The 27,605-nt window shown below is 39.8% G+C and overlaps 1 protein-coding gene across 1 annotated transcript; it reads left to right on the forward strand.

Moving 5' to 3' along the window:
• Positions 1-5,583: 5,583 nt before the first annotated feature.
• Positions 5,584-7,897, forward strand: LOC122007789 (probable trehalose-phosphate phosphatase 6). Its single transcript, XM_042563316.1, has 11 exons — positions 5,584-5,961; positions 6,052-6,192; positions 6,271-6,342; positions 6,413-6,508; positions 6,595-6,651; positions 6,737-6,838; positions 6,934-7,011; positions 7,107-7,176; positions 7,260-7,330; positions 7,422-7,514; positions 7,610-7,897. The coding sequence occupies exons 1-11, from the start codon at positions 5,710-5,712 to the stop codon at positions 7,676-7,678; spliced, it is 1,101 nt and encodes a 366-aa protein (XP_042419250.1). The 5' UTR covers positions 5,584-5,709; the 3' UTR covers positions 7,679-7,897.
• Positions 7,898-27,605: the final 19,708 nt, after the last annotated feature.

The raw sequence follows: 27,605 nt of genomic DNA on the forward strand, positions 1-27,605 counted from the left end.
ACACATTGTTTAATAAAAATAAAATTTTCAAAATTTCTATTTTCTTGAATAATTATCTTTTTAGAAAATAATTTGTAATAAATTAGACATTATTCAAAAAAATTTAAAAATATTTTTAAGGATAGAGAATATTATATTTTATCACAGAAAAATAATATTTTCAAAATTTAAGTCTGCAAAATAAATTTAAATTTCAAAGTAGCATTTTTGTTAATAATTTTATAAAAAATAACTCAATAGTAAGCAAAATTCGAAATTTTTTTTGCTTATAGATTAAATCATCAGATAGCATAGAATTTTTTTTAACTCGAAATATGAATAGAAAAAATAATTTTTTTTTAATCGACACAATTTCTATTCTAATAATTAAAAAATTGGAGTTTAATCTAAAAGATATTTTGGAAATCCAATATAGGTTCTTGCACACTGGGTTTACTAAAAATTAGGAGGTACATAATTTTTAGGAATTTTCTTAATTTATCTCTTGTAATTTATAATGTACCAGTTTATTCTACCATAATTTCTAAATTTTAATTTTTAAAAATAGTTTGAACATGAATGGCCATTTTTTTTGACTTTTCGATTTTTATTTTCAATTTTTCATTTTCTATCTTTATATTATCAAACATATCTAAGGGGCATGAATTTGCTAAGTTTAATTTTAACCTAACATTCTCTCTATCTAATTGTACTATATTCTTAGATAGCATTTTGATAAATTTAAAAGATTGTTTGAGAGATAGCGCACGTACCTCACTTACCTCGTGTTCTAATGCTCCCCTTCATCACAACTTTCTTTTGAAGATCCTCCCCCTTCATCGATGCTCATCTCTGAGCTGCTTTCATCTTCTTCTTGGTGGTCTACCATTAGAGCTAGTCCAACGTAAACTTTGATTTCGAACTCAGAGGACGACAATTCATCCCATGTGACCTTCAGATTCTTGTGTTTCGATCTTGTTGGTCTTTTGCCCTTGTCCTTGTCCTTCTTCTTTAGTTCGGGGCAGTCGTCCTTGATATGCCCTTCTCCTTGGCAGTTGTAGCACCAAACATTCCTTTTGCTCTGAAATGTCTTTCCGCATGCGACTTATTAAATTTATTAGATCTAATGAACTTACTAAATTTTCTTACCAATAATGCTGCTTCATCTTCGTCGATTGATTTTTCGGAGTTTGGATCTGTTTCACCTTTTTGGTTGGCCTTTAGAGCAATGTTGTGGGCTATCTTTTCTTCTTTATTTCGTAAGCCTACACATCTTGATTCGTGAAGTTCAAAAGTGGAAAACAAATTTTCTAATGAACTAACTTCGAGGTCTTTAGATATATAAAATGAGTTAACTATAGATGTTTACTCGGGTGTCCTAGGAAATGCATTTAAAGCGTACCTTAATGAATATCAATTCGTTACCTTTTTTTTTGAGATTCGTGAGTCTGGTGATAAGTTCTTTGATCCTCGAGTACATATGTGCGACTGTTTCACCTTCTTCCATTTGGAGGTTCGTCAGTTGGTTCTGGAGCAGGTCCAGTCTCACGAGCTTTGCTTCGAAAGTTCCTTCATATAAATCCAGAAACTTCTCCCAAAGTTCCTTTGCTGATTTGTAATCTTCGATCCGATTGACTTCCTGGGGTGGAAGTATGCTGAGCAGGTGGAACTCGGCTCATCCGTTCTATACGAAGTGTGTTTGCTTCTTCTTGGTCCATTGATATCCTTCTTTTTATTTCCTTGTGAGTCTTTGGGAGCTATAAAATCATATTTAATAATTAAAAGCAATTCAAAGTTTGTTTTAAAGAATACCTCTATGCGTTTCTTCCATGTCATGAATTCTCCTTCAAACTTCGGCGGGTAAATGCTTGGTTCAGCCATCGTCTCGGTGCTTTAGACGACAATTAATCCTTCTGAGGCGTTATGACTCTGATACCACTTGTTGGTGCAGCAAGGGCAACAAGAGGAGGTGAATTGTCTAAAAAAAACCCTTCTTGTTCTTTTGATTTGATTAGTAGCACAAGAAAAACAACAATAATAAAATTTGACTAAACAACTTAAAATAAAGACGTAAGAAGACCAGAAATTAATTTGGTTACAACCTAAATGGTTGTTAATCCAAGGCAGTGAAAGACACTAAAAAATTCTTCTTCGTTGCAGGTGGAGAAATCTCTTACAAAGGTTGACAACTCAAGAAATAGACTAGGAAAGAGTACAAGAGTTGTAGTTCAAGTTGTGTTCTATTTCGTAGCTCCAGAGGTCTTTTTATGGCCCCTGAAAAATTCTACCAGAGGCTGGAAGGTTCCTTCAATAGGTTGGAAGACACTTCCAACGTGGCAAGCTTTATCCGTGCGAAGATAAAACTTTATGTTTGCTAACGGTCACTGGAAGGCGCTTCGATGAATAGTACAAAGGCGCCTTCCATACGGCAGATTAGCTCCTTTACTGATCTCTTCGTGTGGGTGATGTTTCAGCTAACTGGAGTTGAGTTCATCTGAACCCAACTCTGACCTTCTCCTCGAGCAACCTTCCTCTATGGTTTCTCATCTCTCGGACCGCCGTGTGCGTCCTTCTCATCCGTCGGTGTACTATTCCACAACATCTCGTCCTTCGGATGCACCGAGCTCATTGACTTCCTTCTCGTGCCATCCTTTTCGCTGGTTACGTCTTCCACTCGACTTCTTATATTCCTAAGCTCTTGTACACTTAGACACAAGAGTCAAATACACAGGATCTGCCTTAACTTGGTTAATCACATCAAAACTACCATGGGGTAGTTATAGGGGGTACATCGACAACGAGGGCAAGGATGTTGACCGGGAGAGGACACGAATCTCGGGCCTATAGAGCAAGGGGAGATGATCGCAGATGGTACCCACAAACCTGCAAACACCACAAACCAAACAACAGGGAGCGTTAGAGCGAGAACCAGGGAAGAGGCCCTTGACACAGACCTTCTGACGCTCAAGTCAGAAAGAGGCCGAGCGAAAAAGTATGAAAAAGTAGAATTGTATTAGATGCGTATGTGCAAGCGCGTGCGTACCTGGCCAACGGAAAGGAACTCTCTTTTTATATTGTCTTTCGTAATCTCCGTAATCATCAGACATAAAAAAATGTCGGGTGTCAGGGTATGTCGGATGATAGAGGATATACGACAAACTCCCATTAGGTGGAGGAAGGTCCCGCTTCATGCGTATGCCAGAGTATTGGAATATTCTCTGACGAACAATCATTATTTTATGATAAGTGGTTGTGATTCCCTAACAATGTTTTCTCCTAGCACTAGTCTGACCGACATTGAGATGACAAGGAGTCGACTGAGAGCTAACCCCAGAGAAGTGGGGGGTTCGACTGACGTGGAGCCGGTCGGACGACATAGACTCGGAGCTATGCAAAATAGAATGAGATTCGACTGACATGAAGTCGGTTGAGTGTAGACTGAGGGTTATACAAAGTAGAATGAGGTCCCGCTTACATGGAACCGATCCGACATATACTGGGTGTTATACCCAAGAAAAGTGGGAGGTCCGATCGGCATAGAGCCGATCGAGCGTAGATTGGGAGTAATGCAAAATAGAATAGTGTCCAATCGGAATGGAACCGATTGTGCGCAGGGGAGTAGTCTATTTGGATACAAAGTCCTTGATTTTAACCATCACCTTTTTATAACTTTTGATGATTGTATTATCTTGACTGTGATTTCTATATTATTATTGGACCATCCGTTATTTTCCATATCACTGTTGTTACTAGATGAAACCATCCATAATTCACCTTAGTAGCAGTCGAGGTGCCAATCTAATCGCCATATTTTCGCCGATTTCGAGGTCAACGTGGACTGTTGACGTTGACTGCCATTTATGGATTCAAACTTAAAAAGTAAAAACCGCAAGATTTCAGCCAATTGGAGTATTGGACCGCTCCAGCCGATCGAATCCCAGTCAAAGATAATGAATGACTAAGCGAGAGAACCGAGTGACACAGAGTCCACTCGTGCCGAACATTGACCATACAATTAATGTACAGTGAGTTCGAGTCAAACATTATTTATTAAAAATTTTATAGCGGGATCGAAATTCTGACCGATTGATGCTAGCTTCCACTGTTGATTATAAGTCAAAAGTAGCACATTCCCATAGTAATAAATAAAGTCCTTCGATTAATAATGCTTCTGCTAATTGACGAACTGCATAGAGTAGTGTAACAATTAGATACCTGAATATTTAAAAAAAAATCAATAGTCAAGTCATTATTTTGGCGCTCTAATCTTCTCTCCATTCATGTAAACACAGCCTCAGCTTGCATATTCCTAAACAACGACAGGGATCGACAAACAGAAAACCGATTATTATTTAATTAGTGAAATATTATTCTAATCATTTTGCTTGTCGTCCTAATTAAACCAACTAACCAGTGCGTCAGTGCTGAGGAAGAAACCTTCAATTGCTTACATATTTGTTTGTCGGTTAGCAATGAATTTCCTTACCAACTCCACGTTGGAACTGAAGAAATATTGCAGATTGCCCTACGGCGCAACAACACTCAGGACGAAGGGGAAGTAAAGAGAGTATGGTTTGATTCTCCATTACGATATGTATTGATGTTAAATTTAGTGTAAACATTTAGACTGGAACTGGACCTATAGAATTAATTAGATGGTAAGAACGAGTATAGATCTCCTGGATCATTTTTTTTTTGTAGTTTAGGAGATGTGTCACTCGTATTTGTGACTAGATCATGGTCGCGATCCGATCATAAATTGTTACGATCCCTTCTTGGGTTCACCGTCCTCACCAGATTATAGTTTTTGTTCGGAGCGGACAGCCGGAGGCCGTCCGGAGGCCTCCGATGGTGAATAAGTGGCCAGATTATTAGGCGCCGAGCGAGGGTGTCCTCCTGGCAGCTTCCGGCTGTCCGCTCTGAACAAAAACTATAACCTAGTGGAGACGGTGAATCCAAGAAGGGATTGTAATCATTTCCACGATCCGACCGTAAATATGAGTGACACATTCCCTGGACCATAAAAAGTGGTCCAAGAAATCCTGCATCGTAAGCATTGAGCATCGAGGTTATGAGACTGGATCCTCTGGTCTCTTTATCTTGATCTGCTCCTGAACTGGGACAAGGGGATTGGTGGGAGGTAATGTCCCCCACCTGTTAATAGGTAGGGGCTCATTACCCCCACCAATGTAAAGGTTGGACCTTGATCCAACCTTTGTGGATCAGAGGATCCGGCCCGAGGTTATAAGTTCTAAACATATTAAAAAAATAAAAAAAGTTTTTTTAAAAAACAATGTATTTCGATTATTATTGTATACAAAATATATATCCTCTCTATATATATTTTTCTATTTGACAATTTATTATGAGCATGTATCTTCTCGTCACGCCTCTTCTTTCTTATTTATTTATTTTTTTTAAATTGCATTAATTATTACCATTGGCCGGTTTGGTTTTTTACGAGACCGTGCTGGATACACGTGTTAGTGGGCCCCATTTACTACACGTGTGGAATCGAGAACAGGGCGCTCCCTCTCTTACTCACAAGGTCGGACCTATAAAACCACCGCCTGCTCTCCTCGCCACCCTCACCGTTCACCAACACCGGCGTCACTACAGCCGGCAGCCCTCATCATCGACCGCTAGCTGCGGTTCCATAGCTCTCCCTCCCTTCGGCGATCATTTCGTTCTTCTCCTTTTCTGCTAGGATTAATCCAGTTGCCCTCCCCCATGACGAAGCAGAATGTTGCGCCGGCGGAGGCCGTCGCCGCCATCGCGGTAGCGAGCTCTCCCCCCTTGTTCGCCTACACGCCACCGCTCTCGGTCCGCAAGAAGTGCCTTCCCCAGATCGAACTCGACGGCGGGAAGGCGGTCTCTTGGTGGCTCGACTCCATGAGGGCCTCCTCGCCCACCCGCGCCAAGTCGGCGGCCGCCACCGGACCTCTCGTCGATGCCGTATTCAACGATCTGTCCGATTTGAGGGTGAGTTCTACTTCGATGCCTCCTTCCCGCCTTCCGCTCGTCCAAAGTTCCCTTCTTTTTGGTTTTCATTAATTAGTTCCGTTCGAGCAGATGCGGCATCCGTCGGCTTTGAGCAACTTCGATCAAATCGCGAGCGCTTCCAACGGGAAGCAGATCGTGATGTTTCTGGACTACGACGGGACGCTTTCCCCCATCGTCGACGACCCCGACTCGGCCTTCATGACGAACGCGGTGAGTCGTCGTCCTTCCCCTCCTCCTCTACTCATTCCCTGCTTCAAGATGAGATTTTGATCTGCCTCTGGTCTCCAGATGAGGAAGGCAGTGAGGGAAGCAGCGAGGAACTTCCCCACAGCGATCGTGAGCGGCCGACGCCTCGACAAGGTACATTACCACAGCCGCTTCTCCTCGTTCTTCCCTAGCTAACTCAGAGGTTCTACTGGTGCATGAACAGGTAATTAACTTCGTCCAATTAGCCGAGCTGTACTACGCCGGCAGCCATGGCATGGACATCAAAGGTCCTGAGAAGTCCCGTCACGCCAAGTCCAAAGTAAGCTCTCTCCTTACCAGAGTTCAAAATCTCCCACCTCCTCTCGATTGCATGCTTATCTCGTTCTCCCATTTTGAGTTGTTCAGGATGCCAAAGGAGTTCTCTTTCAACCAGCCAGTGAGTTCCTGCCCATGATCGACACGGTTGGTTCCCTCTTCATAGCTCCTTAATTTCTCGATCCTAAAGCTTTTCTTATTTCTAAATAAGGTTCTTCGATGTTTCCTTCAGGTGTATAGAACATTATTAGACAGAACCAAGTCCACTCCTGGCGCCAAAGTGGAGAACAACAAGTTTTGTGCATCTGTCCACTTCAGATGCGTGGATGAAAAGGTTAGCTAGCTATACCACTTCAGATCATTGATCGACCACCAAACTTCTCGGTTTATATCAGAAATAGGAAAGCAAATCCATGTCAATTCTTGCAGAATTGGGGCACACTGTTCGAGCAGGTGAAGTCTGTGTTGAAAGGCTACCCAAAATTGCGGCTCACGCAAGGAAGAAAGGTGAAACTTTGTTTTTATTTCTCCTCCCCAACAACAACTTGCAGTTTGATTCGAGCTCGATCGTGACTCCTTCTGCTCGTTGCTCGGACATGCAGGTGCTGGAGATTCGCCCGACTATCAAATGGGATAAGGGGAAGGCACTGGAGTTCCTGTTAGAGTCACTGGGTAATTAAGCTGATACACCGCCGCCAATTAAACATCTTCTTATTTGAGCTGCTCATTTAGGTAATCTGTTGTTGCTTCTACAGGATTCGCCAACTGCAGGAATGTAATGCCGATCTACATAGGCGATGATCGAACTGACGAAGATGCATTCAAGGTAAACCTCAATGCTTTTATCAAGAAGGTAGATGAGATGAGATGAGATGTTTGGGAATCTAAATATTTTATAATCATCTTCTTCATCTTAGGTTCTGGAAGAAAGTGGACAAGGCATTGGAATCCTTGTTTCGAAGTTTCCAAAGGAGACAAATGCTACTTATTACCTTCAAGAGCCATCTGAGGCAAGTGCCATGACTGATGAACCTTCTCTAGTACTAGTTATATGATTGTCGACAATGTCAATTTGCCAGCCTGATTCTTGATGTGATTTGTCCAGGTTAAGGACTTCTTGGTTCGGCTTGTCGAGTGGAAACGCCGGCAGACGAAGGCTGTATCAAAGGTGTAGAAAGATTGGACACAGAGCTCATAAAGAGATGGAGTTTTTCTCCTCCTGTTTTTTCTCTCGTTCTATTTTTTCTTGGGTCTGAAAGCTCTGCAACTCGAGCTTTCTTCCCTCCTGCACAAGCAGATGATCGAATCATGTAAGTAGATCAGTGTACAATCGAGAAAGATGAAATGACAACTCTGGTTAAACAAAGTGTTCACTATGCAATTCTCTGGAATATAAAGATTGTTTAATAGAAAAGCAATACTGCTTTAAGGTGTTGGGATATCCATTGAGACACACATGACCCTTGTTAGTTAGCAACCCTCATAAGCTGAATAGAGAAACAAAGAAAGAAAGCCGCCACGTCTATTTCGATCGGCCATGGGCTACCTTAGATTTTAGTAAGTGCCTCCTCAGACAAGGAATGGGAATCTCAGCACTAGCAATTAAGCATTGAGGTGTTGGGATATCCATTGAGGTGGGTCAGCAAAGGCAGGCACCAACTAAGGCTTAAGGAATCAAAGTATGGTAGGTTGAGGAGTTGGAATCCACTTCACCTCAAGCCTTTACAAGCTCCTAATGATTGGTGCCAAAACTCACTTAAACAGAGCATGTACAGTTTGTCCCAACACCATTGAAGCAGCATGATACGGTGCATGATGGTAAGGTCCGATCATAAAGTATGTGATAGTCAGAAATCAAGAGAATGTGATAATCAGAAGTCAAGGGGATGTGACAATCAACATACGGAGTGGGGTCACCTGAAGCCCTCCGATGTATAAAGCCAGGGCAAGGTTTACCAGTCAGGAAACCAGGTCTGCGGTATGACATATGATTAAGACGAAGCCTGACCAGCCTTCATTGGTCGGGTTTCCTCAAGCTATCCCTCACAAACAGACTGGTCATTCTCCATTAGGTCTGAATCATAAAAGTGGGGAGAAGGGAACTCTGGTCGTGCCCTTCCATCCACCCAGTCTGTTCATCAACACTTAGCTACTCGATCTGGGCTACCTCTATCACACACAGGCAGGATAGAAGGCGCTACGTGACAACGTATCAGGGAATCGTAACCACCTGTCAAAGAATAACTGCTGTATGTCAGAAAATATTCCAAACGTTGGGGTCATCTGTAAATGGAACTTTCCCCCAGTCCATAGGAGAAGACCACGTGTCATCCACCACCCGACAAGTCCTGACACTCGACACCCTCTGGCAGGAGTCAGTGTCCAGAAGGTACGCACTGTCATATAAAAAGGGACATCCTCTCCCTTGCGCAAGTACGCTCACTCGTACACTTGTCTACTTTTCTTCTCCCTTCGTATACTGTTCTTCTGGGGAAAAAGTACCTGACTTGAGCGTCGGAAGGCTTGCTCCGGGGACTTTTTCCCTAGTTCTTGGTCTCTAACATTCCGTGTGCTTGTCTGAGTATGCGCAGAATTCTAGTACCGCCGGCTCAGGCCTAGTAGTCATTCAAGGCCACGTGGGGGTCTGTTCGTCGAAGCCTGTACGACTGCAATATCACCGTCTCTCCTCCGTCAATACCCGCGACATCTTATCAGATCTTCATCCGACTCAGATTCCGGATAAGATTATAGCCTAATAACAATTAACCATAAATCCATCAAAAGTGCATGCTACTGAAAGAGGAAAGATCATCACCAAGCAAATGAGAATGCTAGTGTATTAAAAGCTAGTTTAACTAATAGTGATTTCATGCAGGACTAACATAAGAATACTTAATGTTCAACAGTTAATCAAGCTTTGTCTCACACATGCAGAATTTAAAAATTTATATTTTTATCGGAGAATTTGTTACAGTTAAGTTTAAAACAAACAAAAACACCATTTAAATTCTTTTCAGGGGATCCAAACATATTTTTATTATTTTTAGTTTTTTTTTGATATTTAAAGTATTTTTGGTATATCAAACATTTATGAGTTAGGATTTGACCATATAATTATCATATTTTGATAATTTCTTTCTATTAAGATTTTTTTAGGAATTTTTCTTTTTAAGTAGAATTTCTTTATTTTTTTTTAGAAATTGAGGTCTATATATTAATATTTATTTCTTTTAGTCTTAGGGCTTAAAATCTATATAAATATCTGTTTAACTGTTTGATAAATTATCCTCGATTTTTAATATTTTTTTGATAAACTTAGAAAACGACAAATTTCTCTTCGTACTCTTCGATTTCTTGTCTTCTCTTTGAATCTCCTTTTTTTGTTTTGTTAGCATACAAGATAATCACTATTGTCATGATTTGATTGGATCCTTAGTATTAAGAACACAGCGCGCCATGGAATTCAGATGCAAACAATCAATCAAAACAGGTGAAACATTATGGAAGCAAGAATGATTGAACTCTTGACCTACTTTTCGGTTGGGTAGGCAATAGCCTCAAAAACTTTGTTTTCTAGACATTACACAAAAACAATAGTTGCATGGTCGCAGTCTAAGGGTAAACACAATCTGTTCATGGAATTGATCCATATTTTTCCAAGAATTTTTAGTCAAGATCAAATAATGTAGAACCGAAGCAATCACGTCTTTCATCATGACTGCTAGCCATCTCGCCCGGATCTACACTGCAAAAAGTACTCATGTAATCTCCTAAGTATTCATGATTTGATTTTCAATTATGGTATATTGCAAGTATTTTTTTTTAAGTAGAATGATAAACCTGAGATGTTAACCTACTAGACCGTCCATTGTCCCGGTCTACACTGCAACGGGAAAGTGCTCATGTATTCTCCTAAGTATTCATGATTTAATTTTCAATTATAATATATTACAGATATTTTTTTAGCAGAAAGATAAACCTAAGATGTTAACATGTTGGCGTTCATTGCGAGTTCTTTCATATTTATTCTAATAATTGATAAAAAAACCTTCTTATCCTATACTTTTCTGACATGAAGTTACAAGTGAACAAATAGGAATTGCCATGCCAATTGATTAGCTCATTTAAGATAAGCTCATGCTTCTCCAGTCTTTCTCAGGAGAGCCCATCACTGGAGCACAGTAGCAATAAGTACCAGGTGCCCAAATTTAGGCCCAACGAACACATAATTCATCAAAGGGAATGATCAAATGGGGGAAAAAACAGAGGGAGAACAAGATATTAAAACGAATTGCGCATGCAGATTCCAAGATTTCTCATTTTGTGTACTCAATGTTTATAATATTTAAATCACATAGCATATTTTAAAAATGCCCCTTCTCTTTGTTTTTTTTACGCCATTAGTCAATTTAGTTTGAAACATGCATATAGAGAACTCCTAATTAATTTAAATCACAATAAATATACTTTTATAAGTCTCTTAATATATTTATATTAAGAATATAGTGTAAATTAAGAACAATAGATGCTAAATTTGTAAGGCTTGTTAAAATTTATCATAAACTCATTATAAAATATAAAATAATAATACTCATTAATCAACACCACCAATGAGCTTTTAAGACTTTTTGATTAAAAAAATATCAAATTTTTAAATTTTCAAATGAAGGACTTAGGAACTCTGAATCATTTCAAACCAAAACCAACGCACTTCTAGAAGCCTTTTTAATATATCCATGCTCTCATATATGAATTCGATAGCATAAATTAAGAATAGTGAATTTTTAAAGTTGCAACAGCTTGATAAATTTTATCACAAATTTATTATAAGACCTAAGACAATAATACTAACTAACCAACACCACCAATAGTTTCTTAAGATTTTCTTGATTTGAAAAATATCAAACTTTTAATTTACGAATGGTGTAGGTCAATCAAAGAGTTTCGTTCGAAATTGACTAATAGACCTAGAGAACTACGAATCATTTCAAGCCAAACCAATGTACTCTCGAAAGCTTCATTAATGTATTTATGCCTTTGGATCTTAATTAGATAGCGTAAATTGAGAGCAATAATTTTTTGAATAGATAGAGTAAAAATATAGAGAGATCCCATAATTATTTCATGAAAGAAACTATCATAAATACATTGAGGAGACTTCCAAAAGTACATTGATTTTGATTTGAAATGATTCGAAATTATCTAGACACATTAGTCAATTTAAGATGAAACTAGCTGATGACATGCAAAAAAATAATGGTATTTCGAGAATATACTAAAATTAGTCATGTGTTCTTGTTTGAATCATCGACGGGTGAGCCACCAGGGAGTTGTCATCTACATTAATGGAGTCGCTGCGTGCTAAGGAGGATGGAGAGAGGGAAAGCCGAAACACCAAAGGTGCCTGCCAAGCTTAGGAGAAGGAGAGTTAGAATGGAGGTCGGGCGTGTGGCTCATCCATTTCGACGCTCAAGTTAATCTCTAGCGGGAGAGAAATGGAGGAGATGAATAGTGGAGGAGAATATATGTATCAGTTTGCGCGTATGTCGACATACCTTGGCTCACAGACATGGGCTCCTTTTATAACACTACTGAGATGATGTTCTCTGTTAAATTATATATATTTATTTGTTTATAACTTTTATGACAATTTTTTTTTCATTTTTTATTTAGGGTTTAGGGTTTCTTAACTTAGCTATATAAGGCTTATACTTTTGTATTTCCAATATTCTTTTTGGATTTAATAATATGGTTAACTTTTTCCTCTTTTTAATTTTTTCTTGGTATCAGAATGGTTCTCCTCCTTTGACTTAATTTTTTTGCCGCCCCTTGTTATTGCTTCCTATTGCTGCATCGTTTCCTACTACTGTTGTTGATTTCAACGTCGACATCCTTTTCTATTGATTTTGACGTCGACGCCCTTTTTTGTCGATCTCGACGCCGATGTCCTATGTTGCCGATTTCGGTGCCGATGCCTTATGCTATCAATTTTGGTACCGATGTCTTTGTTTTTTTTTTTGCCAATTTCAGTATTGATGCCCTGTGTTATCGATTTCTACTATGACGCCCTTTTCTACTTCAGATTCTTCGTGTGACCACGGGTCGTCTTGACACCATTTTTTGCGGATCATACAGATGTGTATCTGTACAGTTTAGTTATTCTGAGCATTACTCGTTCTGTCATCATGTCTGGTCATACAGACGCTTTATGGAAATCTGATCTGCATATGTTAGAGCAGTTTCAACAGTTCCTTACTTCATAGCCCTGTCTCTCATCATATGTCATCTAATTTATAATCTTTTATTTCTTTTTCTCCTAGTTCATCTATATCTATTGTGACTACTGATAGTACTCCTATATCATTAGTAGCTTTTGGTTTAATTGTTACATCTTGTTTATCTCTTATTGATATTTATTATATTTTGAATTTTACTTTAAATCTTATTTCTGTTACTCAATTATGTTAGTCTGGATACCTAGTATTTTTTTCTTCATCTAATTGTTATGTTTAAGACCTGCGATCTTAGAGGCTGATTGCGGCGGGCCGTAAACAAGGACTCTATGTTTTGGATCAACTCAAAGTACCATAAGTTGTAGCTTAAAGTGTGGATTTATCATCTTTTTCGTCTAAGTCATTCATCTTTTGATTTTTTTTTGTGACACTATTGTTTAAGTCATATTTTAGCCTCTCCTTTACAATTTTTAGCTGAAGTATTAGGACCTTTAAAAAGTTCTAATAGTTTTTATTGTAGTGATTGTAGACTAGCCAAATTTTCTAATTTATCATTTTCTAATTTTTTTTCTTCTGCTCTATTTGATTTTATCTATTATGATGTGTGAGGATCTTCTCCTATTCCTACAAAGGGGGGGGGTCAAGGTATTATATTTCATTTATTGATAATTACACTCATTATTCTTGGGTCTATCTTACGAAACACATGTCTAATTATCTTACCATTTTTAACAACTTTAGATCTCTTGTGAAAACTCAACATTCTAGTGTTATAAAGTATTTTCGTTGTGATTTCGAGGGGGGGGGGGGTAAATACACTTTGAATTATTTTTTACATTTACTTGCTTTTGATGGTACTATTTATCAAATCTCGTGTACAGATACTCTTGAACAGAATAGTGTGGTTGAATGAAAACATATATATCTTGTTGAAACATTCCGTTCATTTTTATTTTCTGCTAGTGTTCCTAGTGCATTTTGGAGGGAAGCAATTCTTACCACTGCTCACATGATTAATAGAAATCCAATCTCACACAATTCAGGCTTGTCATCGTTTGAAAAATTGTATGGGCATGCTCTTGTCTATTTCTCTTTGTGTGTTTTTGATTGTACTTGCTTTGTCCTTCGTTCACATGTCGAACGTAATAAGTTAGCCTCTTGGTCTGCTCTTTGTGTCATTTTGGGTTATGATGTTAGTAAAAAAGGATATCGTTACTTTGATCTCGTTAGTTAAAAATTATATGTTTCTCGTCATATTGTGTTTCTTGAGCATATTCCATTCTTTTTTATTCTGGCTAGTTTGCATAATATGACGAAATCAGATCTTCTTTGCATTGATCATTTCAATACCGACACTGAGGAAGCTTCACTCACAACTCCTACTGGTAGCTCAACTGAATTTGATACTTTGGTTCTCAAGATATTCGCTCCACATGCTCCTCCTTCTTCCACTACCCAATTATCTCCTGAGCTTTTGTATGATCCTTCTCTCCACCGTCATCAATCCATTCATTTTCGTAAGTATACTAAACTACCAGATTTTGCTTACTCTTGTTATTCTCGTTCTTTTACTTCATTTATTACATCTGTTCATTGTCTTTATGAGCTTGTATTCGATAGAAAAGTTGCGTAACCCACTTTGGCAGAATGCTGTAGTTGAGGAACTAACTACTTTCCATTAGACTCATACATGAGATTTGGTATCGTTGTCACTAAGGAAATACACTATTGGTTTTTGTTGGGTATATAAGATCAAAACTAAATCTGATGGATCTATCGAACGATACAAAACTCGTCTTATTACTAAAAGTTATTCTTAGGAGTATAACATAGATTATGAGGAAATATTTGCTCCCGTTGCAAAAATAATGACTGTTCATACTCTAATTATTGTTGATTCTGTTTGTCGAGAATGTATTTTTAAATGGTGATCTTCATGAAGAAGTTTATATGACACCTCCTCTTGGTATTTCACATCAACTTGATAAAGTTTGTAGGCTTCATAAAACACTTTATGGCCTCAAACAAGTGCCTCGTGCTTGGTTTAAGAAGTTCTCTATAATGATTACTTTGCTTGATTTTCATCCTAGTAATCATGATTCAGTATTGTTTGTCAAATGTACGAGTACAAGTTATATTCTTTTATCATTATATATTGATGACATGATTATTACTGGTGATGATTTTGATAGAATTACTTCTTTGAAGTCTGAGTTGACTCATTATTTTGCTATGAAAGATTTGAGTATACTACGTTATTTTCTGGGCATTGAGGTTGCTTATTCCTTGAAAAGTTATCTTTTATCCTAGTCAAAGTATATATCTGATCTATTTGAGCATGCACGTCTTACTGATAATAGAGTTATTGATACTTCTATTGAGACTAATGCTCAATATTCTCCATCTGATGGGTCACTTTTATCGGATCCTAGTTTGTACAGAACTATAGTTGAAAGCTTGATTTATCTCACAGTGATTCATCCATATATTATGTATGTTGTTCATGTGATTAGTCAATTTATCGCTGCACCAACTACAATTTATTGGGTTGTTGTTCTTCGTATTCTTAAGTATCTTCGGGATACTCAATTTCAAAGCCTTTTATTCCCTTCTACTTTATCTTTAGAGCTACGTGCATACTCTGATGCTGATTGGGCTGGTAATCCTACTAATCGTAAATCTATCACTGACTTTTGTATTTTTTTTAAGTGATTCCTTCATTTCTTGGAAGAGTAAGAAATAATATATTATTTATAGATCTTCCACAGAAGATAAGTATCATACCATGACTTTAACTACTTGTGAGATAATTTGGTTATATTGGTTTCTTATGAATATGAGTATCTTTCTTCATCAACCTACATTGTTCTATTTAAATTGTACGCAATTCAATTTTTCATGAGAGGACAAAACATATTGAAATTGATTGCCACATTACTCGTCATCATCTTCAGATTAGTACCATCACATTATCTTTTGTTTCTTCAAATCTACATATTACTGATATGTTGATCGAGGCATATTCCGCTTCATGCTTTCCTTTCTTATTTGATAAACTCTCAATGCTTCTAGCTGTAGCATCATAAGTTTAAGGGGGGTGTTAAATTATATATATTTATTTGTTTATAGCTTTTAGGGTAATTTAGTCTTTTTTTCTTTTCTATTTAGGGTTTAGGGTTTCTTCACTTATCTATATAAGACTTATACTTTGTATTTCTAATATTATTTTAGATTTAATAATATGGCTAGCTTTTTCCTCTTTTTAATTTCTTCACTCTCCTTATTAATTGGACATTGTGTCATAACAAGGAAAATGTCCCCTCAGTATATCTCCGTTGTATCATATCACTTATACTCTATATCTTGTATAATCATACAACTCCACATTCTTTGACAACCCATGTACTGTAGCCTTTATGACTCCAGCTCAGTAGAGAGGGATCCATTGGGCCTAAGGGTCTGTCCCATTAAGCAAAGGAAGAGTAAGATGACTAATTTAAACAAACTAGGAGAGACTGAGTACCTAGAGTTGGATCGGGGAGTTAAGCCCTTGGAGTCGGGTGGACTGACTGGAAGAGTCACAGGAGAGCTTGCTGAGCAGAGCGATGAGTCAGTGGAGCTGAGCCCCTGAAGTTGGGTGGACCATTTGGAAGAGTCGGAGGAGAGATCTAGATTAGGGAGACTAATTAATGAATCTCTTGCCTTGGGCAAATCTAACGGGGATATTACAATTGACCCCGGCCCTTTGACTTCCAACTCAATAGGGCTATTGACCTCCATATACATGGAAAACTTATCACAAGTCTTTCTTTGAGTCTAGTTAAAGGAGACATGAGTCTGATTGACTGGACTATTGTGAGAATATTGTTGCAGCTTTATTTATGATTACATCAGAGCTGTGATTACTGACCAAAATAAGACATGTGGTGAATTTCAAGCGTGATTCAGATTACATTACATTAAATACTACCATGCATCTTTAATGTGGATCATATGCAATTAACTTCAATTTCCAAGTCAAGTATATTTTGGCCGTACTTTTTCGAGGTCGGGTCCATTAATGTGACATGACTAATTGAAAAGATTGAGGCATTAGCTGGATCATAATGATACCTAGATTGGGTCGATTTATGCACTTGATCTGATGGCTAGGGATTGATCTTAGTCTTTCGACTCCCCTATCCAATAGTGATGGTTGAGCAAGCGAGGGTATATTAGGTTAAGAAAGGGAGGTGACGTCGTCGCCATCATTTTCATTTTATCCTTCTTTTGTTGCTTCCTTCATCTTCAAGCTTCTTATGTCAAGCTTTTTTATAAGCTCTCTTCGTCTTTCTCAAGTCATTTTCTTTGTTCCTTTTGAACTTTCAACCTTAATTTTAGGTGTAAGTATCCTAGGATAATTTTGATGTTGGTCAACCGAGTTAAGTTAGGGCTCATGTATTTAATGACTTGTGTCTGAGGGATATAGAGACACAAGAAGTCAAGTGGAAGACGCAGCGAGTGAGAAGTATAACAGGAGAAGAAAGTTGACAGGCTCGATGCATTCGAGGGATGAGGAGCTACAGAAGAGTACATCGGTGGAGCAAGAAGGATGCGCGCGATGTATCTGAGGGATGAGAAGCTGGAAGGAAGTCTGCTCGAGGAGAAGTCAAAGTTGACTTTGGGTGAGCTCAACTCCGAATGACTGAACCATCACCCAGACAAGAGGAAGAGTGAATGGTCAAAGCTGTAATTGACCATTTCAGGCGCCTCCTATGAACTGGAGGCGCCCTGCTGATTCAAAAACCTGAGGCACCTCGAATGAACAAGAGCCAAGGTACCTCAGATCAACTAAGGCACCGCCAAAGCCCAGGAGACATTGTGGCAAGAATAAGAGCGGGAATCCACGTAAGCACACTTGAGGTTCCTCCGATGATCAAAGGCACCTCCAATGCTGCTAGGTCAGCCGAACATTGGTGAAGCGAATAACACTTCAGTCTAATTGAGACGCCTCCGTTGGAACCAAGGCACCTCTAATGGAATCGAGGAGCCTATGATGGAACCGAGGTGCCTCTGATGGAACTGAGGCACCTTCGTTGGCACTAAGGTGCCTCCAATCTACCATGTCAGCAAATGGTTATTTCGACCAGAATGCTATAAATAGAGGCATTGTCCTCTTAGTTCCGACAACACACTTCGTATTAACTTCAGTATTTAGTTTCCAGCTTCCAAATGCTGTAAGTGGCTACTCCGCCTCCAACTTTTCTTGAAGAAGGAGCTTTCTTAGTGCACGTTCATTATCTTGGATCAACAACCTTTCCGATTGTAAACCAAGTAAATCCTTAGTCTCTTGCTTTCTTTTATGTATTATTTATTTGTTAATTAATATGTGTGTCCCTGTTAAAAGTAAGTTAGTAAGAGAAAGGTCTAATCTATTGACAAGTGATCTATTCATTCTCTCTAGCCAGTCCACCCGATCCAACAAGTGGTATCATCAGAGCCCAATTGCCTTAGAAGGACTCACCACTGACCAAAGCAACAAGAAGATGGTTAGATCAAATATTCATCCACTAAAGTTCAAGGGGGAGTTCACTCTTTGAAAGCGACGAATGGAGATATTTTTCAAAATATATTTTGATATATTCCTAACAATTAAATATTGGTTTTGGAGTATCTAGAGATGAGAATGGAGAAGAAAAGGAAGAGCACTAATGGAACGAGAAGCACCAAATCGATTTTGTGGCTAATGACAAGGTAGAGTTCCATATGCTAAGCATACTATCGCTCTAAGAAGTCAACCAGATAGACACCTATGACTCCGCCAAAGAACTCTATGAGAAGTTCTTGGAGCTTCATGAAGGTATCTTGGAGGCTAAACTAGTAAGACGAGACTTGCTTCGAAATCAACTAAGCAACCTACGACTAAAAGAAGGAGAAACGGTCGTACAACTGCATATAAAGCTGGAAAAGAGAATCACTGAGATCAACAACCTTGGAGAAATAGTAACAAACAAAGATTCGTTAAGGTATGCATTAAATGTATTTCTAAGAACTTTGGAATGGACATCAATCATATACTCCTACTATAACTCCAAGGATCTCGAGGTAAGTGTTGGGACACTTTGGAGCTAGAGGGAGGGGGCTGAATAGCTCACTTCATGTTGATGATGATTTTTTTGTAGCGGAATACTCGAAGTAAACTTCTGCAATGCTAACGCCAAAGATTTACTTGGTATCCACCTCAAATAAGATGACTAATCTAAGGATCTGACCCTCATGTAGGATCAATGACGTGTTAGAGGGGGAGGGGGCAAATAGCACTCGTGTCTAATTCGTTCATTTCGAAAAACTCAAAATAATACAGCGAAATAAAGAAAAGAAACCAACGCAATCGCTAACAAGTTTCTTTTACTTGGTTCGGAGCCTGTGATGACTCATACTCTAAGGCCCGCGATCGTTGATTGCTTTCGGTGGAAAATCACTAATAGTTCGAATAAACATTACAAAATTTGAAATACAATGTAACAAAGTTACCAACAACAATAGAATTAGAAGTCTTTCGTTGGTTGTCAAAGCAGCATTGAAGAGAGTAGCAGTTGTTCGTTCTTGATCTCGAAAATTGTATTGTTGAAGTAACTGGTCGAGCCCTCCTTTTATAGCCAACACAGACTTGATCTAGATCCACTGATCTCAGGATCAAGTTTGACTTGTCACTGATTGGTCGACCGATCCTGCCAATAGGCCCATCTTGTTAGATTGTGACACACGTGAGAGGGGGTGAATCATGTGATTTTCAAAAACACCTCTTTGTCGGTTTTAAAAACACCAGTACATAGTGGAAAGTAAGAAGTTCAAAGATAATAAAGTACGAGAAGAACATAAGTGATTTTTTACTTTGTTCGGAGCCTTCGACGACTCCTACTCCAAGGCCCAGGTCCCATGGACCTATCGATGGGAAATATAGTAAAAACCTCTTTCGGTACCCCCGGAAGAGAGAATTGAGTACAAACGAATTAGGTCAAGTGCAACAAACTACACTTTCCCTTTTATAAAGATTAAGTACAGAAAACAAATGTTACCAACACTCTTTAGGTATTGAAATGAGGTACTTTGTGTTGATGTCTGTCTGCCGGGCGCGATCGGAACTCCTCGAAGTAGTTGTCGGGCTCAGCAGTTTCACAGTAGAATTGCAGCAGGAATAGAGAGCAGTCGGAGGCTCAAATGTGCACACAGTAGCTCATATGTAGTTGTTGTAGCAAAGCCTCCTTGAAACTGCCTTATAAAGGGCTTGGATGGCGCCTTCCAAAGGCCTTGAAGGCACCTCCAATGGGATAAAAGCTATCCCTACTTCGCTGCACCTTATCTGTGAACCAGTCAAATTTTATCCGTGGAAGACGCCTTCCATAGCTATGGAAGCGTCTTTGGGAACTGTTCACGCGAAGGCAGATTTACTTTCTTGCCCTGCAAACATGTGTTAGTCCAAATACCATGCAAGACAAATGTTAGCACAAATAGAGACAAATAATAAAAAGAGTAATTAGTTCCTGTCCTCCTAGGACCAGAAACTAGTTAAGGTCTCAGCTTAGGAATCCCAAATGGACCTAAACTGGATCGATGCCTACTATCCCTCAACTAGGATGCATCTTCACAGTCACTCTCCTCCAGTGACTTACCTTTACTTACTTTTTGCCAGACATCCGGTCAGCCTGTCGACCAGTCTGAACTTCGTGCCAACTATCCGGTCGGCCCGTCGACCTAAATGAACTTCCCTGCAACACTGAGTTAGCACAATAGATAAAATGGTAAGATGAAACAACGTTAACAGAATTCAAGATTCTCTGGTCTGATGTCGATCAAAAACCAATCGGTCACATATAATCTAGGGTTATCTCCCCCTAGGGTTGCCTAGCTTCACTCACTAGGACTTCCATTACCTAGCTTCACTCACTAGGACTTCCTCCACCTAGCTTCACTCGTTAGGGCCCAGCTTCACTCACCAGGACTTCCTCCACCTAGCTTCACTCGCTAGGGCCTTATTTCACTCACCAGGACTTCCACTACCTAGCTTCACTCACTAGGGCCTGGCTTCACTCACCAGGACTTCCACCACCTAACTTCACTCACTAGGATCCGACTTCACTCACCAGGACTTCCACTACCTAGCTTCATTCACTAGGGCCCGACTTCACTCACCAGGACTTCCACCACCTAGCTTCACTCACTAGGGCCTGGCTTCACTCACCAGGACTTCCACTTTGCCTAACCTTCAGTTAAGACTTACTTCTCCTTGCTAGTCATCTAGTCCTGACTAGACTACTTTCTTCCAAATATCAAGTCCTATTTGGATTAACCGTTGGTCAAACTGACCAGACTTGGGTGCATTGTCAAACATCGAAACCCTAGAGGTCAATTGCACCAACACATCTTCCCATCTAGATTCAGCTTCGGATGAGTCCTCGTTCGGTCGACCGATCCCGCTATCCTCACAGCTTATCTGGTCTGATCCGATCAATCCGACTTGATTTTGGTCACTGTATATCCACTGTTCGGTCGACCGAACCCCAGGTTCGGTCGATCGATCCTTCGGTCGAACCCGTTCATTTGGCTGGAAATCTTATCTGTTTGCTTTGGAGGTTCGGTCTGTAAAATACGGTACCCAAATAATATTTAAATAATAAGGTTATTGGACAAATAATCTTGTTGGATTTTTCAGGAATTTTTAGGTGTCCGTTTGGTGTATTTTAAGGGGATCAATTATAAGCTTGGGAAGAAGTCTGTTTGGAATACGTTTTAGTGGGAGTTGATTGAGGAATCAACTTAACGTTTAATTAGATTAACCTAAGTTGATTAATTAAAAGCCTAAGTTTTATTTATTCCTTCCTTCTCCTCCACCGATTTCCCCTCTTCCTCATTCCCGATCCCCTCTTCCTCTCCCTCATGCGCCGCCTCTCCCGATTTCCCTATCGCCATAGACCACAAGACCTCTAACGCTGAAGAGCCCGACTGCCGATGCCCTCTCCGCGGCCCTCCTTTCTCCCGAAAATGTCGATCTCCTCTCAAACTCTCCCGACTCGCCGGAGGTCTCCATTCTCGACGCTCGTCCGCACCTGATCGACCGGCGTTGCACATCTCTGTGTTGATCGAGCATCTATGTCTTCTATCTCGTCATTTGAAGATTCTCCGGAGCTTCTCTTCGGCTAGCCATCGCACGTATGGTTTCGTGGTCTGAGGTCGGCAGATCGGAGCCCTAGGTTCGCCGGAGTGAGGCTAGGGTTCCAGCGGCAGATCTTTGGATTGAATCGACATTCCAAAAGGCCGTCTTCCTTTCCATGGATTTGCAACCCATTTCCACCGCAGAAACCTTCATCACGATGTGTTTCCCTTCCCATCGTGACGGAGCTATAATCGATCTGGTTAGTCATCACCTCTTCCCCTTTTTCCTTTGCTGTAGTATGCCTTAGTTCTTCGTTCCGATGTTACTGATCACTCGACATGTGAGGTAGGATTTCTATCAGTTGCAATTGTTTGTGGCCACCAGAAACACAAAGGGTTGCAGATCGAATAGCGATTCCAGAGGTGCTGAAGGATTTTGGGTGAGGGGTCAGAGCTACAATTGTTGGAGGAAGCTAAGGTATGTGATCTTTAGGTAACAACATATGTTGATACTGTGTTGGAAATTAGAAGTTTGGAATAGATTGAGGATGGTTGTCTGGCTGAATTCCAGAAGATTGATAAACTGTAGGGTTTTGTTAAAGGATGCGATAATTTTGTACTGTATCAGTTTTATTTGTATTTATGGAGAAAATTCATGAATTGGTACTAATTGTGGTAGTGTTTTGCGAGGAATTGTGTGAATTGAGGGATTGAAATTAGGGTTGTATTTGTTTAAGAAGATCGGTAAAGTGATTAGCAGAGGGTAATGAAAGAGCTCGGATTAGTTACCTATTTCGAGTATTGGTTTAGCTATTTAAATTCATATGAAGTTGGTTAAAATTGATACGTTGATGCAGGACTTTGATCGAGATGGGTGTCGCGATGAAAGTGACATCAGATTCAGACTATATTTTAAGGCGGGTACTTCTTGCTTTATCTCTTTAGTATTTTGACCCTAGTGCATGAGATTTATGTTCAGATAGTTGCTGTATCTATCTTGACTCCACTCTTATTTTTCCTGCGCTTGATACTTCCACTCAATCTTTGAGCTACTCATGTCTGTTTCTATACAGTCTCTTGTTGCTATCGATGATATTTAGCAGATACTATAGTACTAGGTATTGGATACCAGATACCAGACATTAGATAGTAGGTATTGGATATATGGGCACATGATACCATGTTTACCTGCTTTGATTTCCTGTTTATTTACACACCTTGCTGAGCATGCTGGCTTCATGTAGCATACCTGTTTCTGTTTATATATATATGATGACTGTTGCATTATTCGCATCATGTCATTGCATGCATGCCGTCGACCATGTCTCCCTTGTGGTTGAGAGGGTCGTTGGCTAGAGCCGCACGCTCGACCGCTCATGGGTAGTGGTAGCTGGAGCATGCCGCTTGTCATGTGTGCACACTCGGCCACTCATGGGTAGTGGTGCTGGAGTTCGAGCATAGGGACCCCGTCGCAGACGTAGCTATTCACCACTATGCACCGCCCATCCGGCCACCGAGAGTAGTGGCGCTTTGGGTGGTACATTGTCATCGATCCGCCTCACCATACAGGGGTCGTGGTGCAGAGAGGTGGGCGGGGTGACCATCCGTACATACGCTGTTGTTATTATATCTGCTGGTTGTTTACTTATGCTGTTGTTGCTTATCTATGCTGCTGTTGCTAGATTATGTTGTTGTTGTTTATTTATGCTATTATGCTTACTTAGGTTGAGATTTATACCTGTGTTAGGTGTTTAGACACTGGCTTACTTACTGTTGACCTGTATATACCTCACATGATACCATGTAGTTATGAGCAGTACTGTAGCAGGACTTTGCTACATCTACCTTCCCTTACTAGCCTAGGATATGGTTTCAGGTATGGACACTTATTATGTTATCACTGTAGTATCTGCTATTTCTTCACGAGACTGTATACCTTTGTATCTCTAGTTTGTTTTACTATACTCATGCACTATCTGTCTATTACCCGCTGAGTCTTTATACTCACCACCCCGTATATTGGTAATTTCACCAGGTAGCAGGTAAAGGATTTATGGAGTCGCCTGGAGATCCTGTCCGCCAGTTCCACGTCACATTCGAGGACGACCTTACGATTTCGGTATTTCTTACGTTATTTGTATTTTGAGTTTTGTACTTGTTTATGTATTTGTATTCTTTTGTATTTGGTTTGATATTATTGTGTCGAGCCAGTTGATTTGTGTTTTGTGATTGTTGTTTGTGATTTCGTTGTGTTGATTTTAGTACAGCTGTCTGATTGATATATTTATATAACCTGGTTGTGTTTATTTCTGCCCACCGAGTGGGCTGATTATATAACCGTGGTTGTGTAGATATATTCCACCGCTTGTGGTGTATATCAGATGTATGTATGCCGATTGTTACCCATGTGGGAGATGTCAAATTTTCTAAGGACCTCGGGGCGTGACAATTTATTGGTATCAGAGCCAAGGTTTATGAGGCCTATTTTCATTTGGTTTTTCGTGATTTGGGTTTCTCGATGTGACTTTTCGGGATTTGGGACCAGGCAGCGACAGGATTCTCCAAGCTATAGGAGGTATGTTTGCATATTGTTATCTTACATTTCTGTTAGTGCATGCATAGTTGTTATGTTAGTTATGTTATGTATTAGCATGCTTTTGTTAGTACCTGTCCAGTTGTTGGTAGCATACATCAAATGTGTTGGGTTAATCACTGATCCCGGTTGACCCTACTAGAGATCAAGGAATACAGTCTCATAGGACTTCTTTTACCATACCACTAGTGTTATTAATTTCTGTTATCACTAGTTTAGTAGTGGTTAGTATCTGCTAAATATCATATTGCTTCGGTTTGTGAAGAACCAATTTACTCGTATTGCTTTGGTTCGTAGAGAATCGATTTACTCTTATTGACTTGGGTAGTAGAGGATTGATTTATCCTAGTTGGTTCGGTTTGTAGAGGACCAGTTTACTCTTGTTGCGGTTAGTAGAGGACCGATCTACCTTGGTTGACTTGGTCAGTAGAGGACTGATCCATTCTTATGTTCTTAGTTCGGTCAGTAGTTCAGTTAGTAGGAGACCGACTTACTCTATTTCATGAAGATTCTGACCTTTGGGTTGGTTGTATTCGGTTAGATAACCTAAAAAGGCACATTTGAGTTCAGGACTTGTACAAACGGAGAATTGACTGAGTTAGATGCATACCATTGCTGGCTTGACTAGTTTGTAGAGGATCGATGTATCCTATTTTATGGAGACTTTGACCATGAACTGTATGTACCTGGTAGGATGACCTTGAGGGCACATAGGATAGATGACCTCCACTGACGTGGAAAAGTGTGAAGCTAGTTGTTTAACACTTACGAGATACTTTATATCTGTGGGAGGTTAGGTGTGATCCTGAGCCACTTCTTATCCGGGAGGAGTTTTTGTAGGAAAACATCTCGATATGGATTTGTGATACATCCGGGTGACACCCGATGTATAGAGACTTAGAGCGTTTCTATTGGTTGAATGACAAAAAAAAAAAAGACATCGCGGATTTTGTAGCTTGATGTCTAGTATGTCAGCGAGTGGAGGCTGAACATCGGAAGTTAGTAAGATTATTGCAGTAGATTCGGATATTGGAATGGAGTTGAGCTCATGTTATGATGGACTTTATTGTGGGATTACCAAGACACAAAGAGGATAGGATGTGTTGGGAAATCATTGATTGGTTGACTAGATTTGTTTTTCTTTCTATCGATCTATAGAATGGATTCTTTAGATCGAGTAGCAGGATTATGTGGTAGAGAGTTTACCGGATCTCAGGGTATATCTCTGAGTGTTGAATTGGATGGAGATTCATGATTCACATTATGGTAATGGCAGATTTTACAGTAGACCATGAGTATAAAGTTCTGTTTTGGAACCACTTTACATCTTTAGACAGATGAGCAGACTGAGTGCTTAATGTGGATGTTAGAGGATTTGCTGATACTAGGTGTTGTGTATGTTGGAGATGATTGATTTACTCATAGTTGGCTAGACAACAGTGTGAGAGTAGCGGAAGAGGATGAGCTCATAACCCACAGAGTCATCCCTTGCAGTTAGAGGTTTGTTAAGGATATTTGGATGGAGCTGTATATGAGTATGTTGTTGGGTTGTTACACTGAGATGTGGATCCCTGAGTTGAGCAGTAAATTTGGGGACCAAATTTTTATTAGTGGGGGAGAATGTAAAATACGGTACCCAAATAATATTTAAATAATAAGGTTATTGGACAAATAATCTTGTTGGATTTTTCAGGAATTTTTAGGTGTCCGTTTGGCGTATTTTAAGGGGATCAATTATAAGCTTGGGAAGAAGTCTGTTTGGAATACGTTTTAGTGGGAGTTGATTGAGGAATCAACTTAACGTTTAATTAGATTAACCTAAGTTGATTAATTAAAAGCCTAAGTTTTATTTATTCCTTCCTTCTCCTCCACCGATTTCCCCTCTTCCTCATTCCCGATCCCCTCTTCCTCTCCCTCATGCGCCGCCTCTCCCGATTTCCCTATCGCCATAGACCACAAGACCTCTAACGCTGAAGAGCCCGACTGCCGATGCCCTCTCCGCGGCCCTCCTTTCTCCCGAAAATGTCGATCTCCTCTCAAACTCTCCCGACTCGCCGGAGGTCTCCATTCTCGACGCTCGTCCGCACCTGATCGACCGGCGTTGCACATCTCTGTGTTGATCGAGCATCTATGTCTTCTATCTCGTCATTTGAAGATTCTCCGGCGGAGCTTCTCTTCGGCTAGCTGTCGCACGTATGGTTTCTGTGGTCGGAGGTCGGCAGATTAGAGCCCTAGGTTCGCCGGAGTGAGGCTAGGGTTCCAGCGGCAGATCTTTGGATTGAATCGACATTCCAAAAGGCCGTCTTCCTTTCCATGGATTTGCAACCCATTTCCACCGCAGAAACCTTCATCACGATGTGTTTCCCTTCCCATCGTGACGGAGCTATAATTGATCTGGTTAGTCATCACCTCTTCCCCTTTTTCCTTTGCTGTAGTATGCCTTAGTTCTTCGTTCCGATGTTACTGATCACTCGACATGTGAGGTAGGATTTCTATCAGTTGCAATTGTTTGTGGCCACCAGAAACACAAAGGGTTACAGATCGAATAGCGATTCCAGAGGTGCTGAAGGATTTTGGGTGAGGGGTCAGAGCTACAATTGTTGGAGGAAGCTAAGGTATGTGATCTTTAGGTAACAGCATATGTTGATACTGTGTTGGAAATTAGAAGTTTGGAATAGATTGAGGATGGTTGTCTGGCTGAATTCCAGAAGATTGATAAACTGTAGGGTTTTGTTAAAGGATGCGATAATTTTGTACTGTATCAGTTTTATTTGTATTTATGGAGAAAATTCATGAATTGGTACTAATTGTGGTAGTGTTTTGCGAGGAATTGTGTGAATTGAGGGATTGAAATTAGGGTTGTATTTGTTTAAGAAGATCGGTAAAGTGATTAGCAGAGGGTAATGAAAGAGCTCGGATTAGTTACCTATTTCGAGTATTGGTTTAGCTATTTAAATTCATATGAAGTTGGTTAAAATTGATACGTTGATGCAGGACTTTGATCGAGATGGGTGTCGCGATGAAAGTGACATCAGATTCAGACTATATTTTAAGGCGGGTACTTCTTGCTTTATCTCTTTAGTATTTTGACCCTAGTGCATGAGATTTATGTTCGGATAGTTGCTGTATATCTTGACTCCACT

The sequence above is a fragment of the Zingiber officinale genome, chromosome 8A (genome assembly GCF_018446385.1).
Source record: "Zingiber officinale cultivar Zhangliang chromosome 8A, Zo_v1.1, whole genome shotgun sequence".
NCBI classification, from domain to species: domain Eukaryota; kingdom Viridiplantae; phylum Streptophyta; class Magnoliopsida; order Zingiberales; family Zingiberaceae; genus Zingiber; species Zingiber officinale.